Source organism: Sphaerodactylus townsendi, linkage group LG12 (genome assembly GCF_021028975.2).
Source record: "Sphaerodactylus townsendi isolate TG3544 linkage group LG12, MPM_Stown_v2.3, whole genome shotgun sequence".
NCBI classification, from domain to species: Eukaryota; Metazoa; Chordata; class Lepidosauria; order Squamata; family Sphaerodactylidae; genus Sphaerodactylus; species Sphaerodactylus townsendi.
The window spans coordinates 10,663,879-10,678,361 of NC_059436.1; the positions used below are offsets into that span (position 1 = coordinate 10,663,879).

The 14,483-nt window shown below is 41.9% G+C and overlaps 1 protein-coding gene across 1 annotated transcript; it reads left to right on the top strand.

Annotated features, from left to right (window-relative positions):
• The first annotated feature begins 954 nt into the window (after positions 1 to 954).
• DDX25 (DEAD-box helicase 25) lies at positions 955 to 14,232 on the top strand. The gene is made up of 10 exons (XM_048513007.1): positions 955 to 995; positions 2,321 to 2,456; positions 5,045 to 5,137; positions 6,276 to 6,378; positions 8,319 to 8,433; positions 9,038 to 9,215; positions 10,534 to 10,771; positions 11,717 to 11,879; positions 11,974 to 12,162; positions 14,059 to 14,232. Exons 3-10 carry the CDS (start codon positions 5,076 to 5,078, stop codon positions 14,118 to 14,120), a joined length of 1,110 nt encoding a protein of 369 aa, XP_048368964.1. The 5' UTR covers positions 955 to 995; positions 2,321 to 2,456; positions 5,045 to 5,075; the 3' UTR covers positions 14,121 to 14,232.
• Positions 14,233 to 14,483: the final 251 nt, after the last annotated feature.

Here is a 14,483-nt window from a genome sequence, read left to right on the forward strand (position 1 = left end):
GGTGGGAAATGCAGCAGCTGCTGGTAAATTTCAAAAATAAAAATAGATACCAATAAAATTACATCAATGGAGGCATCAGTAGGTTAAATGTTTTTGAATATTTATTTAAAAGAAAAACAGTAAACTGGTTCTGTAAGTGGAAAAGAGGCTCAACAAAAACAATATGGTATCAACAATAACTAAAAAGTACAAAACCTTAGCCTCAATCAGCAAACTGCTTAAAAACACAAGAGTTAAAATCCTTCAAAACTGGATTCTTCATCATCATCTGTATGTCCAAATGTAACTCAACTTAGATTTTAAGAGGGATATTATCAGAAATGGAAAATCTACTATTAGCTTCCATTGGGGATGGGGCATTTCTTTGGGGATCAATAACTTTGATCTTCGATTCCAAACTTCACCAAACCTGGCTGGTATCATAGTATATTCTCCTGATGAGACCAGCCAGGTTTGTGAAGTTTGGTTCAGAGGGTCTCAAAAGTTATGACCCCTCAGTGTGCGGCCCTAGACATCTACTAATAGCTCCCATTGAAAACAATGGTGAATGGGGGCACCTCCTTTGGGGGTCCATAACTTTGGACCCCCTAAACCAAACTTTACCAAACTTGGCTGGTATCATCAGGAGTGTCTTCTGAGAATACCCTGAAAATTCGGTGTTGCTAGCATAAAAACTGCGCCCCCTGCTGGCCGGCAAAGTAAAAACACACAAAAAATTTTAATGACCCGCGTATAAGTCGAGGGGAGCTTTTTCAGCATTAAAAATGTGCTGAAAAATTCGACTTATACATGAGTATATACGGTATAACCAACTACATGAGTTGCTTTTATTTATACTGTTTTCTGACCCCACCGCAAATTTAGGAATATAATTTGGATTGCCTTTATCAGGTGGGCTTGCATGTTTATAACTGTTCTTAAAAACTTTTTTTAAGAGAAGAGAGATTACAGCTGCAAGATAAAGAGAAATGAGGACGAAGATGATGATGATCGAGGTAGGACAACATAATTACATGTTGCAATAATATCTTTTTCTTACTGAGTTTGTAAAACCCATGTTAGAGGTGTACTAGAGCACAGGTCACATGATTTAGGGCATTTTTCTGTGGAGGTGATTTTGCATGGGAAAATAAAGGGCTAGGCTAGAACCCCTCAGTCTGTCATGCTCAGTCTTCTGTATATAGTTGATTTATTTTTATATTTATTTTGTAGAAAGTCCCAACATATAAGGGTATGACCCAGGCACAGGTTTACAGCTTCAGTGAGAAGTAGAACTTAATTCCAGAAAAATGTTCGAAGAATAATCTGAAATTCTTTGTTTGTATTTTACTTTGGGGACTGAGTTTGCTGTCTCTTCATAACTGAACGGTCTTGCTCAGCAAAGATCTTAATAAATTCCGAAGGTAGTTCTCTTTTTTACGTTTTTACAGAATGCTAATGTTAATTCAGTACAATGTAGTAATAAAATATTGGGCTTGACCCAGGAAGACTTTTGTTCAAATTCCCACTGAGATGTAAAGCACTGTGATGCTACTGTGAGCTCCCCCAAAATGGAATTGTTTTGTGGTCTTGCACAGATCATTTTGTAGTCACTGACCTTTTGGATTTTACCTGGTTCTGGTGTCTCCAAAACTCACTTCGGTATGATCTTTCTGAGAAGATTGTTCCCAAAAGAGGTTTGGAGATGGTAAGATACAGATTTCTGAACCCTATGCCCACATTTTACACCATTTTCCTTTGTACCTGCCACTCCTTCCCCCCACCACCCTAAAGTAGCTTTTTGCCTTTTTAAAGAAAAAAATATCTGTTATATGCATATTGCTTTGTTTTTATCCTGTTCCTGATTCCTGTTCCTTTAAAAGTATGTAAAAACAATAGCTAATCAAGAGATCAGGTCACAAACTGTGACTTCAGCAACTTGTTTACATACAAACAGTTAATCCTTTTATGACTGAGTTGTGACACTTGCAAAATCTCAACAACATTGCTTCTTGTTTGAGACTTTGCTGCACCAAGGGAAACGTTTAACCTGGCGAATCAATCTAGAGGGTTCTTGAGTTGGTGAAGCAGCGCAAAATGATGTGAGATAATTTTTTGTGCATTAAGATTCCAAAGGAGGGTTCAACGTTAAGAAATACAGTATGGTGTCTTGCTAATCACATCTTGCTTCTCTTGTAGTATAGGCTAAAATTATGCAGGCTGTTCTTTGTGTCTTGTTTTAGACTCTGCACACCTCTAAAAACTTGATTGTAACAAGCATTGATTGCTTGATTCAAAGTAATGAACTTCCTGATTTTGGTCTTCTGTTTACACTACACAGCGAATATAGCAGAAACCTCTCTCTTAAACAAGTTGATAAGAAGATCCCTTGTGGACTCCAATAGCAACGTAGAAGTTCTTCAACGGGATCCCAGCTCACCACTATTTTCCGTGAAAACGTTTGAAGAACTACATCTGTGAGTTACCGTAAAGTACATATACCATGTCTGTAAATGTTTTTGTGCAGCGACAGATGTAAACTGAGCTGGTCTACATGAAACTGAGTTCTACATCAGAAATGGAGGCAAGCCATGGTAATTTGCTGGAGGATCATCTTTCTGCCACCCAGTACCTTCTGTTTTGAACTATGAGTTTTCCTTGCATCCCTGAAAATTTTATTCAGTGTTCTTTCTGCTTGTATGAAGCTTGTCATTTCACTGTTATTTCAAGGATTACTGGCCCACGGTGCCCTATTTTTGATGACTCAAGCTGCTTCTGTTTTGCTGTATTTTTTCATTCCTTAGTGCCACCACTTGTTCACACAGTAGTTCTTGTCCCATTCCTCTTTAAGACTCTTTGGCTTACCAAGAAGGTTATTATGTACAACATTTATGTAACCATGGTGATATATGATACACCATACCTGGAGACTCTTCCTAAGACTTTAAATAGTCAAGTGTGAGTGGGGAAGTGTAAAGTACTGTTCTGTTTGCCATTTTCTCTACTGCAAATCCATTTCTCTGCATTTTATTTTACCTTGGCAAGTATGGGTTTTATCAACAGATTAATTGTTTACATCATAGATTACTGCTCAACATATCCCAAGTGCCCAGTCACCTTTCATTGTGGCATCTGCTATTTTCAGTAGTGATTTTATTGTAGCAACTCAAAGCAGTCTTCAGTGGAAGTATGTTGGATTTAGATCCAACCAGTTTTCCCATTGGTTAAAAAGGGAAGAAGGGGTTAAGTTTGGTCACCAAAAAGGCTACATTTGGGATTAAAGGATCTATATGGACAAATGCCACATGGAATAAGAATGGGAATTGTCTAAGATTGAATGAAAAAGCTTTCTGGATCTAACCCAAAGCGTATTTGTCATTTCATGTCGGAACATTTTATTGTAGTACATAAAAATAACATGAATTAAGTTCTTGTTTTGCTTTTTCATATGTAAACTGAACATTATACCATTCATTGGTGGTATATGAGTTCATTTCTGAATCTGCTGTTCTCTGTACTGTTTCCAATAGAGTTTTTAAAAAAGCAATAAGGGAATTATGGGAAGTTGGGGAGAAGTTCAGCTAGGGTTCATGACAACCACATGTTGATAACAACCAGGGTTACTCCTGTATTCATGTATGCACTACAACGCTTTTGGCACAGCTTTTATACAATTATGAGAAATTGAGAAGAGGTCAGGAATTGGTTTTGTGGCAGCAGTAATTAGAAAAATTTGTCATTAGAATGCAGAACCCTGAAGGCTAAAAAATAACCTTGCTCCTAAATTTTGGGGCTGGCTTCTGGAGTCACAGAAAATTTCCTAAGGCCTTTCATAGATTTATAAAAACCTTTGGCATTGCAAAAAGTCAGAAACAGAACTAGTTGAGGACTACAACTTGAAGCATCTGGTATGGGGAAAAAATATGTTTAGCAGAAAATTCAGATGCTTCAGGTTAGCAAAGTTGCCATACACTAGAATAAGGCAAGAGGAAAAGTAGTTTCTTATCTAGGGCCGTTTCTGCCTGCGGCCTCCGATTAAGCCCCACCTTTAGCCTTGGCGTGAAGGCGAGAATTCTTCATGCCGGGCGTCGCGAGCAGAAGCGAAGAGCGGCAGAAGGCAGGCGGCTCCGCGGAGCAGCCTGTTCCCCCTCCCCTCCCCACTTACGTGTCCTTCTCGTCGCCTGCGAGTGTCACAGCCCATGCGCTGCCCCTCCGGCCCTGGAGTGGGAGGGACAGTGTGAGCGGGGCCACGGCACCCGCAGACGAAGGAAGGGGTTTCCGCAGTATGGAGAGAACAGCGTCTTCTTGGCCTTGATTAGCACCAGCGCCGCCCGAGGCGGCTCCCTCTAACCAACAACCCTTTAAAAGGGTTGTTGTTTAGAAGCCTGAGGAGCGCCCTCTTGAAGGCGCATTCAGGTCGCCCGCTGCTCGCGTTGCAGCAGCGAAACGGCGACCTGGAAGCGTTTTACGCCCCAGGCGTCGTGTTTGGGCGTGCATTTAAGCTGGGGGAAATACTTTCTTTATCTGTAATCACATAAGAGTTTATTTACTTTATATCCTACTTTTCTTCACAACGGAGACCCAAAGCAGCTTACATTGTCTCCTTTCCTCTAACCTCACAAGATTCCTGTGAGGTTGGTTAGACTGAGGGTGTGTGACTGGCCCTGGGTCACCCAGCAAGTTTCCAGGTTTTCAATAAACGGAGAAGCCATTTTCGTATTTTTATGTTGCTTTTTTATTTGCTAGATGTCTCTATGCCATTTAATTTCATTTTCTTGCACAGTAATCCTGGAGTTTCGCTGAGGAAGGCAGGGGAATAGTAAAGGAAGAAAGCAAAGTAAACCATTGTACTTGGGGGAAGCTCCTAATACTAATAATTTGCTTCAATCTATGTGAAAATAAATATTCTTCACCTGTTTTGTAATATGGAGTTAATAGAGTCACCTACTTAGCTGCTATGCTGCATTTTAATGTTGGTAGAGCTTAAATTAAAAACTATCATCTTAATTTCCCAATAGAATTCTTAATTTTGTGTTTAGAAAAACTACTTTCTCTCATTTAACAGAAAAGATGAGCTGTTAAAAGGAATTTATGGCATGGGCTTTAACAGACCATCTAAGATACAAGAGAGTGCTCTTCCGATGATGCTAGCTGACCCGTAAGTTCTTTACAAGTAAATAAAGAATTCTGCTTGTGTTCTGCCTCTTGCAGACTACAGCTGCATTTGTTCAATATCCTTCAGTGAATTGTTGAGCAAGTTCATATTTAGTATTTATATAAACACCAGTAGGGACCTCCAAGATTCATGCCTTCTTTTGCTCGTCCTGCCCACTCCCCCACATATCCTCTGGCCATTTATGTTGATTCCACCTTCCTTGTCCTCATGCTTACCAGCATGTCTCACCAGTCCACTCACCATCCTTCCACCTGTTCTCTGTAGTGCCAGTCCTTCCACCTAACTGACTGATATAGAGTTAGGGGCAGCAAAGTCTCACATTCTTCCCATTGGTCTACTTGCAGCTATCCCTTTCTCTCTGTCAGGCCAACTGTCTGTGCTCTTCTTCACCAGTGGCTCCTGCAGGGTAGCACCTGTCCTCCCCTGCACCCAGAGGCGGGTTCCCTTTGAATGTCTCCTAGATATGGTGAGGAGGATGGATGCTGCTGGGCCAGTTGAGGAGCACTGTATATGCAAAAACAAATAATGTTCCTCTGCTTTGAGGGAATTTAGCCCCTAGGTTTGCTTCTCATTTATAGATGGCCTCAGTCTGCAGATTTAAGTATCCACACATGTTGAGACTTAGAAATATTAATTGGGAGTGTTTCCTCCTTCCCTTCATAAATGGGTTCTATCGCTTGCAAATTTAAACACAGAACATATGCTCAGCACACTGTCCTTTCGCAATGGAACGTGTTTAATTCACTGTCCTGTTGCTCATTACAATTTAAATCCTGTGACCTTATTAACGCCCTCCTCTTGCAGAAGTGTTTGTTTCACCTTGTTCAGTCAGGTTATCAACTTGCTTAGCAATACATCTGTTGACTTTTTAAAACCTCAAAGTTAGTCTTCTCTGTGTGTTGTGCTACTTAACCTCTTCCTCATCTCCAGTTTTGTCTTTATTTTTCAGTTTCGTCTCTTCCATTTGTCTGTCACAGTTGTTTTGTGTCCCTTTTGTGCCTTATCTGGTTTGTTTGGCGGTACTTTGCTAATTTACACCCAAAATAAAAATTCCAAGTTCTCTGTCTCGCTTGAATGACTGTTATTTGTTTGTAATAACTCAAGCTTGATTCTGTTTCAGTCCACAAAATCTTATTGCTCAAAGCCAGTCGGGGACCGGTAAGACAGCTGCTTTTGCACTGGCTATGCTGAGCAGAGTGAACCCAGCAGAAAGATTTCCGCAGGTAGAATTTCCGCTTAAGGTGGTGGGGTTAATGCAGAAAGGTTGCCATTAACTTGGGAGTTCAGTTGTGCCAAACTGCCATTGCCTCGTCGTTTCTCAGACTTCCTCTGCTACTATCTTTCTTGAAAGATGGCAGTCACAACAGCTTTTTGTGCTGTGTGGATTGGGTAGGTTAGGATTTTCAAACCTCTCTACCACATTGGCTTCATTTGATAGTCACCATCCCCTTCCCTTGGTTTTTAACCACCTTTTTGATATGTAAGTGTTAATTCACTAAGCTGGGTTGGAAGTCAAATGAGACTTTCTCCCTCCTGTACCCTACACAGTAATCAGGGTTTGCTGGCTGGGAATCTCCCCCTTTGTCTCCACTTCCCTTACAACCCCTACAGGCAGCACTTCCCTTTGGTCACCAGTTCCTCTGCCCACTCTTCTTGCTCCTTCTTACCCCAGTCCTGCCCTTTCCTCTGCCACTCTCCCAGGCACAGTGTGCAGAGCACAGCTGGTGCCAAACAGAGACGCGCTCTTAAGCGTGGAGTTTGAGGAGAGGGCACCATGAAGCCTGCAGGTGAAGCAAAGAGGACCCTGTTTCTCAGCCTCACTTCCAGTTCCAACCTTGGGGTAGAAACTGCAGTGGATAGTCCCATGTAGACTCTGTGCATGAATGTGGAGTGATCAGAGAATCCAAGAATCAGGAGAGGCCATCTAGTCAAACCTGCTGCTCAATGCATGATCAGTCTACAGCATCCCTACCAGGTGTTTGACCAGCCTCTACTTCCAGAATACCAGAAAGGGGGAGCTCATCAACTTTGCCATGTGAAAGCAGCCAAAGAGTGTTTAGGGTCACAACTGCCCTATTAAGAAACTTTATATTGACTCAGGTTGATTTGGGTTTTGGTTTAAAAATGCAAAGCGTGTTTGTTTTTTGGGTTTTTTTGCTTAAGAGAGCTGAAATAATGTAGTGGCTAAAACTGAGTGCCAAATCAGGCAATCCCAACATTAAATATTACTTCATGAAATCTTGCTAGGTGGTCTTGGGCACCTGTTCTCTTCCATATAATACTGCACTTTGCAGAGTTGTAAGATGAAGCATGAGGCATACTTTGAATGTGTGGATATGCCACTGTTAGAGTTTATAGACTGCTCGCAGTGCTTATCTGTTCACAGAAAGGCCTTCCTTTTCCTTGTGCCATGTAAGTAACATCATCAGAGCTAAGGAAAAGATAGAAATTCTATCATTGTACAGAAACTTCTGTTTTGTGGGCTCAGATGATGCATGATACAAGTCCAACTTGCAGTCACCAATAAATCATGGAATAGATGTTCCCTAGTACTCCAGGGTCCGGGGCTCAGGAGCACAGAATAGGGGAAGAAGGGCGTTGACCTCCCCTCCTGCACCAGAGCTGTTTTCCTGAGCCCAGGAGTACCAAGCAGAGAAGACCCAGAGGGGCAAACACCACCCCCACCCTAGCAATTTCAGCTCAGGAAAATGGTACAAGGGGGAAAGGTGCACCTGTCTTCTCCCCGTTCCAAAGCAAATCAGACCCTGGAACACTTGGGAACATTAGTTCCCAGATGATACATCCAAATAAAACTAATGTCACACACAGTCTAATTGGGTTCTCAGAATTTTCCCTTTGACGTTGGTTATCGGCATAAGCACACTTCCTTTCTCTACTCCTGGGCATTTTTCTTGTTGTTCCATATGTAACATAAGAATAATATTGCTTATTCAGTCCATATCCATGTTGACAATAACATGGGAATGAATTTCCGGCATTTGTACTTAACTGTTGGCTGTATCTTTAGTATATGTCTTGGTGAGGGTGGAAAATCTGATTCAGGGGAAAAGTACTCATGGATTGTATCTGGGGTTCCTGTCTTGTGCTGCGCGAACATGTAGCGGCTGCTCAAATATGAGTCCATCTTTGTCTTTTCCTAAAGTGTCTCTGCTTAAGTCCCACCTTTGAACTGGCTATACAAACTGGACAGGTAGTGGAGAAGATGGGAAAGTATTGTGTCAATATTGGTGTCATATATGCTGTCCGAGGTAACCGATGTAAGTACCTCTTGAATGCATTTTGTTGCATAGTCTCCTACCCCAGCGAATCTGCTTTTATTGTTGTTGCCATAAAGCATGAAACTTAACAATATTATTTGCATCCTTCCATTACCTGTTATGAAACTAGCTTTTCCCTTTTTTATGGCACTTTGCCCTATGCCATGGAAAAATCAAAATTAACCCTACAGTGGTGTTTGTTTTTAGTATGAACACTGCCACCACTTAAGAGACGGTTCCTGATGAGAGGCACATTTTACCAGCAGACAGTTATGTTTATGTAGCCCTTGTAATATGAACATAAGAACAGAGGTTGTATGGCTGTTGTCCCCCCCAAGCTGTAGCCTCTTGCTCTCTTTTGTGAACAAATTATTTTTTTCACCCCTTGACTATTTGTGTTTGATCAAGGAAAGTGCCTGCAATCAGGAATGCTGAATGCTCTGTCTTTTCCCCCTTGGTGTATGCTTCATCCACTTGTCAGTGCAGGAAGAGGGAAAATAGCACTCATTGCTTTAGAAAAATAGTGCGGTTTGCACCCTCAGTCTTTTTAATGTAGCAGATATGCTCTGGACACCAATAGAAAAGTAGTGTTCTTCTCTCTCAGTTCCAAGAGGAACTGTAATTGAACAACAGATCGTAATTGGAACTCCGGGGACCCTGCTGGATTGGTGTTTCAAGTTGAAACTGATAGATGTGAAGAGAATCCAAGTGTTTGTCCTGGATGAAGCCGATGTCATGATCAATAAACAGAACTTCTCGGACCAGAGCATCCGGATTCAGCGGTAAGCGTGTTCTCCTGTTTGTTAGCTGTTGTGTGTGTGTTTCTTATTGTAAGCTGCCCTGAGAGTATAACTGGAAGGCAGGGTGTAATTAACTATATAACTGAATATTGCATAATTAACCTGTAGAACTTGCTGCCCAGTCTGTAGTGATGGCTGTGAATTTAGACTGCTTCTAATGGGAATTAGGCAGCTTCCTGGAGGTTCGGTCTATCAGTAGCCATAATGTCTGAAAGGAGCCCTTGTGTTTAGAATAGGTGCACTGAATGCTACTTCCTGGAGGCCTCCAGGACCATCTGAATGGCCACTGTGGAAAACATGGTGCAGGATGAGGGGGTCTGATCCAGCAGGGGTCGTCTTATATTCACATGGGCTCCTTGCGTAACTGTTCACTGTTCAACTGACTCCTTAGAGATGCCACAGGGCATTACAGCAATCCTGTAAGGAAGTTACTTTAAAGATAACCTTGCACAACATACTGCCTGCACACCTACTGTTGCTTTGTAGAAAGAAAGGGTCTCCACAGGCAGTGCAGGTCATGTGTGAAGAATGAATCTGTCTTGTTCGTGCGCTGGGAGAGTGGGGTTGGCCATGGCTTTCAATGCATCCTTTGCATGAATGTCTGTGAGGAGGGGCATTTTTACAAATAAGTGATTGGGGGGCTAATATGTGCAGGCAAGTGCCACTGGAACAGAAGAGTAAATCTTTCAAAGATTTTGAACTGAGCTTTTAAAATCTGGATAGTCATAACCTCAACTTGTTTTCAGCGCAGAACCCACTGGGTTTGTCAGACTGATTCTCAACGTTTGCTTAAAGAATCTGAATGTCTAGCTCACAAAAGTACCAGTTGCCCTACCCCCCAAAAAAACCCCAAAAGAATGCTTCATTGCTATCCAGTCAGATTTTTAGATGACTTTAAATAATATCAAGCGAAGATTACGTAGCAAATTCTGCCAAATGTATATCACCTCCTTAGCAGGGGGAGGGTTTAGAACCAGGAAGAGGGGTACAGCAGCCACTCATCGGATTCTTTTTTGAGTTTGCCGTTATATGGAAGTCTGACCTTTGGCTTTTGTGATGTTACTTTCCCAAGTTTCAAATATTGATCTTCAGCTATGGGCTTTATGGTTGGTGTAGCTCCCTCTAATTAATTTGAAAGGACAAGTGAGAAGGACAAACCTCACTTGACTGGTAGCCTCTGAGAGAGGAAGAGAACCCCTCCATTATAAGGAATGTCAGTAAAACATTCAAGAATATAACTTGGGGATTAAACGTAGTCTGTTCCAAGCTCTCTACAACAGGACAATTCTTATTCTTTCAGGGTCTTACCGTCCAGTTGTCAGATGCTTCTGTTCTCAGCAACATTTGAAGACCCCGTGCTGCTCTTTGCGCAGCGCATCGTACCTGAGCCCAACATTATTAAGCTCCGCCGAGAAGAGCTGACGCTTGATAATATCAGACAGTACTACCTTGTGTGTGACAATAGGGAAGATAAGTACAAAGCTCTGTGCAACATCTATGGAAGTATAACGGTTGGCCAAGCTATGATCTTCTGCCAGGTAAACTTCTGCTGCAGCTTCAGTGAACTCAGGAGGGGCCAAAACTTAAATTTAGAGGAGGGTTACTGGCTTGGCAGCGGGGATGTAATTCATTGCATGATAGCTGGGCAACCATAAGGTTAGTTGGGGGCAGATCCGCATTGTATCTCTTTTCCATTCAGCCACTTATTTGGTGGAGCTCCTTTAAAGGAGCTCCACTCACAACTATCTTGGGGACATCGCTGACTTTTTACTGTCAGGCCATAGCAGCTGTGCAAAGAAATTGACTGGATTTAGTTTCAGGAATTCTACTGCGGATGTCTCATTTGTAGTGATGTGGCAAAAGCTAACTCTAGGCTGACCTTAGTTCATTCCAGAATATGATGCCCTCCTAGAATTTAATCCAATGTGCCTGTTTTCTCTCCAGGGTGAAGAGAGAAAAGTAGTTCTGTGCATCTGCAGTCAAAATTGTTTGCCTCAGTGTTGATTGGCTGATGTCAGTGATGTCACTTTCTGCCATCTCAGAGCAGATTAGAACATTAAAACTCCTGCATTTATTTTAATAAAAGGATGAATGAATGGATAAATACACATGGAGTGCTTAAAAATAGTAAATTCGATAGTGGATCTGAAATTCTGGAGAACAAGACGGACAGATGTCCCAGCATGGTACAAGTTATTATAAGTATCTCTCGATACATTTGCTAATCTGAGAGGCAGCTGGGCTCCCATGTGGCTAAAACACCAGTAAAGTTTCTAACTTCACCTGAAAATGCAGTTGTCATTAAATTGCCTTAAATCTGTGGCATAAATTATGCCCTTCCTGTTAAGAAGCATGGGAATCTAGCGTCACAGTGTAGGAGGAATGGGTGGCTCTGAAGCAATATGTTAAAAGCATAGCCAGGTAGTCTCAGTGTAGCCATGTCTGTAACCTTGTCCCTGCCTTTTATTGCCTCTACTCAACAGACCCGCAAGAATGCTAAATGGCTGGCCCTGCAGCTGTCGGATGATGGGCACCAAGTATCCCTCTTAAGTGGGGAGCTTACAGTTGAGCAGCGGGCAGATATAATCCAGAGATTCCGTGAGGGAAAGCATAAAGTCCTCATCACAACCAATGTCTGTGCCAGAGGTACTGAATCCAAGAAGTTGGTGCAGAACTAATTGCCCGCAGTGTTCTTGTGCGCTAAGAGCACTCAATAACCTCGTTTCATACCTTCCTGTAGGCATTGATGTGAAACAGGTCACAATAGTGGTCAACTTCACCCTGCCTTTGAACTTTGAAGACTTTGCTGATTTTGACACCTACCTTCACCGCATAGGCCGTGCAGGCCGCTTTGGGAAAAAAGGAGTGGCCTTCAACATGGTGGAAAGGAATAAGGTACCACTGATCTTCGCAATTGAACAACACTTCAGTGAGTATTCTGGCACTCTCGTGCCTGTTGGGGTGGATCACCAGGTTGGGGGCCTGCCTGAATGGGATGTGAATTCCTGCTTGGTAAGGGGACCCATGTTGTTGTTGTTTTTTCGTATTTGTGAAATAGAATTTCAAAGAAGCTGAATGTGTGTGTTTGTGTGTGGATGAATGTGATGCGCTCGTTCTTTTGTATTGCAGAATAAACTAATTGATGTATTCAGTGGGTGGCATCATACCTGCCACTGATGACCTCATTTAATGAAACAAGATTGCCAACTTTGGATAGGGAAGCTCCTGGAGATATGGGGTTGGAATTGGCAGGGAGGGGGGAGGGACCTCAACAGAGTATGATGTCATAGTGTCCATTCACTGAAGCACTCCAGAGAAACTAACCGCTGTAATCTAGAGATCAAGTAAAATTCTAGGAAATCTCAAAAACCACATCTGGAAGGTGACAATCCTAGCTGACAGTCACATGGCCTGCAAAGAAATCCACTGGGTTCAGAGATATGGGGCTGTACGCATTTAATTTGCAATAGTGTGTCATCTGGGCTGACTTACTTATTTATTTTTACTCCACCCATTCCCCGAAGGGGCTCTGGGCGGCCACAACAACAAGATAATACATTTAGAATTCCAATAAATAGATTAAAACAGTAAAACAGTTTAAAACAAAACAACTTCTTTACTATACTTCTTTGTATACCCAAGTGGACGATTTCTGTTTGGGAAGTCTCCGCTTCAGAAGGTTGGAGATGGTTTAATAAACTGTACAGAACAGTTCCAAAAGGTGGAAGACAAATGTTCAGGAGTTCTGTCCCTAGAAAACACATTCTAGGAAAGCAGTCCTCTGTCTTCTAATCATCTCTTTTGCTAGATTGGTTTAATGTATGAATTGACCTGACCCAGATAGCCCCAGGCTTTCAAATCTCAGAAGCTAAGCAGGGCTGGCCCTAGTTAGCATTTGGAGGAACAACCTCCGAGGAATACCAGGGTTGTGACATGGAGGGGGGCAATGACAGTGGCTCTTGTCTTGAAAACCCTGTAGGGCTGCCATGTGTCAGCTGTGATTTGACCGCACACACTCTCAGTTGGCTTCAGGAGTCAATAGAGAGCAACCTGCAAGTCATCAGATAAATGAAACTTGGTGGGTAAGAAGAACTCTGAGGCTTCTCCAGAGTTATGCTAGTCACACATCACTGCACTCAAGTTCCTGCTTCATTTGTGGGATAGACATGACAGCATGGCATATTTTCCATCCATATAAGAGACTTCAGCATATATTTTGTCTCAGATTGTATAACTCCATGAAATCCAGGAGTGATGATGTGGGTTGCTAAAATGTAGGCAATGAATGAAGTCAAAAAGATTGATTATACTTGTCAGGGGAAAATAGCTTGAATTTAAATGTGCTCGTGTGTGTGTGCAAGCTTTCATTCTGAATGCTAAGAACAGAATACCACTTTTCATTCTTCATGCCTAGACAGTCACGTGCAGGTAATTTTAGCAGCTGAATGGGGATAGAGAATTAAACCATGTATCTGCTAACTGTGAGATTGGAAACTATAAGAAAGAGATAACTCATGAAAAACAAGATTGCAGTTCCTTTTTGTGTGCCATTGCAAGAAACAGCTACCGGTAGTTGCTTCTCAACCGCTGAGGAGCTTTGGAATTCTTGAGAAAAAAGCAAAGCTATTTCATCAGACTTAGCTGTGCCTTCTACATTTTGTGATACTGTTACATTTGGTGTCCTGAGAACTTGGTGTTTCATTGATAGGTGTCTTAAGACAGAGGAGACATGGTGGGATAGAAATGTAATAAAAAAATATAGCTCCCCTTGTGGGATTCCTTTTCCAAAAAGGTCAATTAGAAAATACATTCTTTTTTCTTTCAGAGACCTCCATTAAGTACCTTGACCCCGAAGACATGGACATGCTGGAAAAAATTGAAGACTGAATTCTTTAACAATGTTAAATAAGCTGCAAAAAAAAAACAGTTTGTCAGAATTGGGGAAAAATTGGTTTTTGTTTTATTTTACTTTGTTGCTCCGTAACAATAAACCAACAGCTTTCTGGGTTACCTGAAGTGCAAAAAACACTTGAACCATGGTGGATTTTTGGATCTTTTTGATCAGTGTGGCTATATTGTTTACTTGAGTGTCCTTGCACCATCCATGATTTTAATTTTGTTGTGTGACTCAGTATCATTCCACCAGTAACTGATGGTGGAAAATCCCCAGACCTGAGTACCTAATAACTTTCTGGAACAACATCACCCTGCTTTAGGATTGCAATAGAACGTAGCTTGGAGTATAGAATA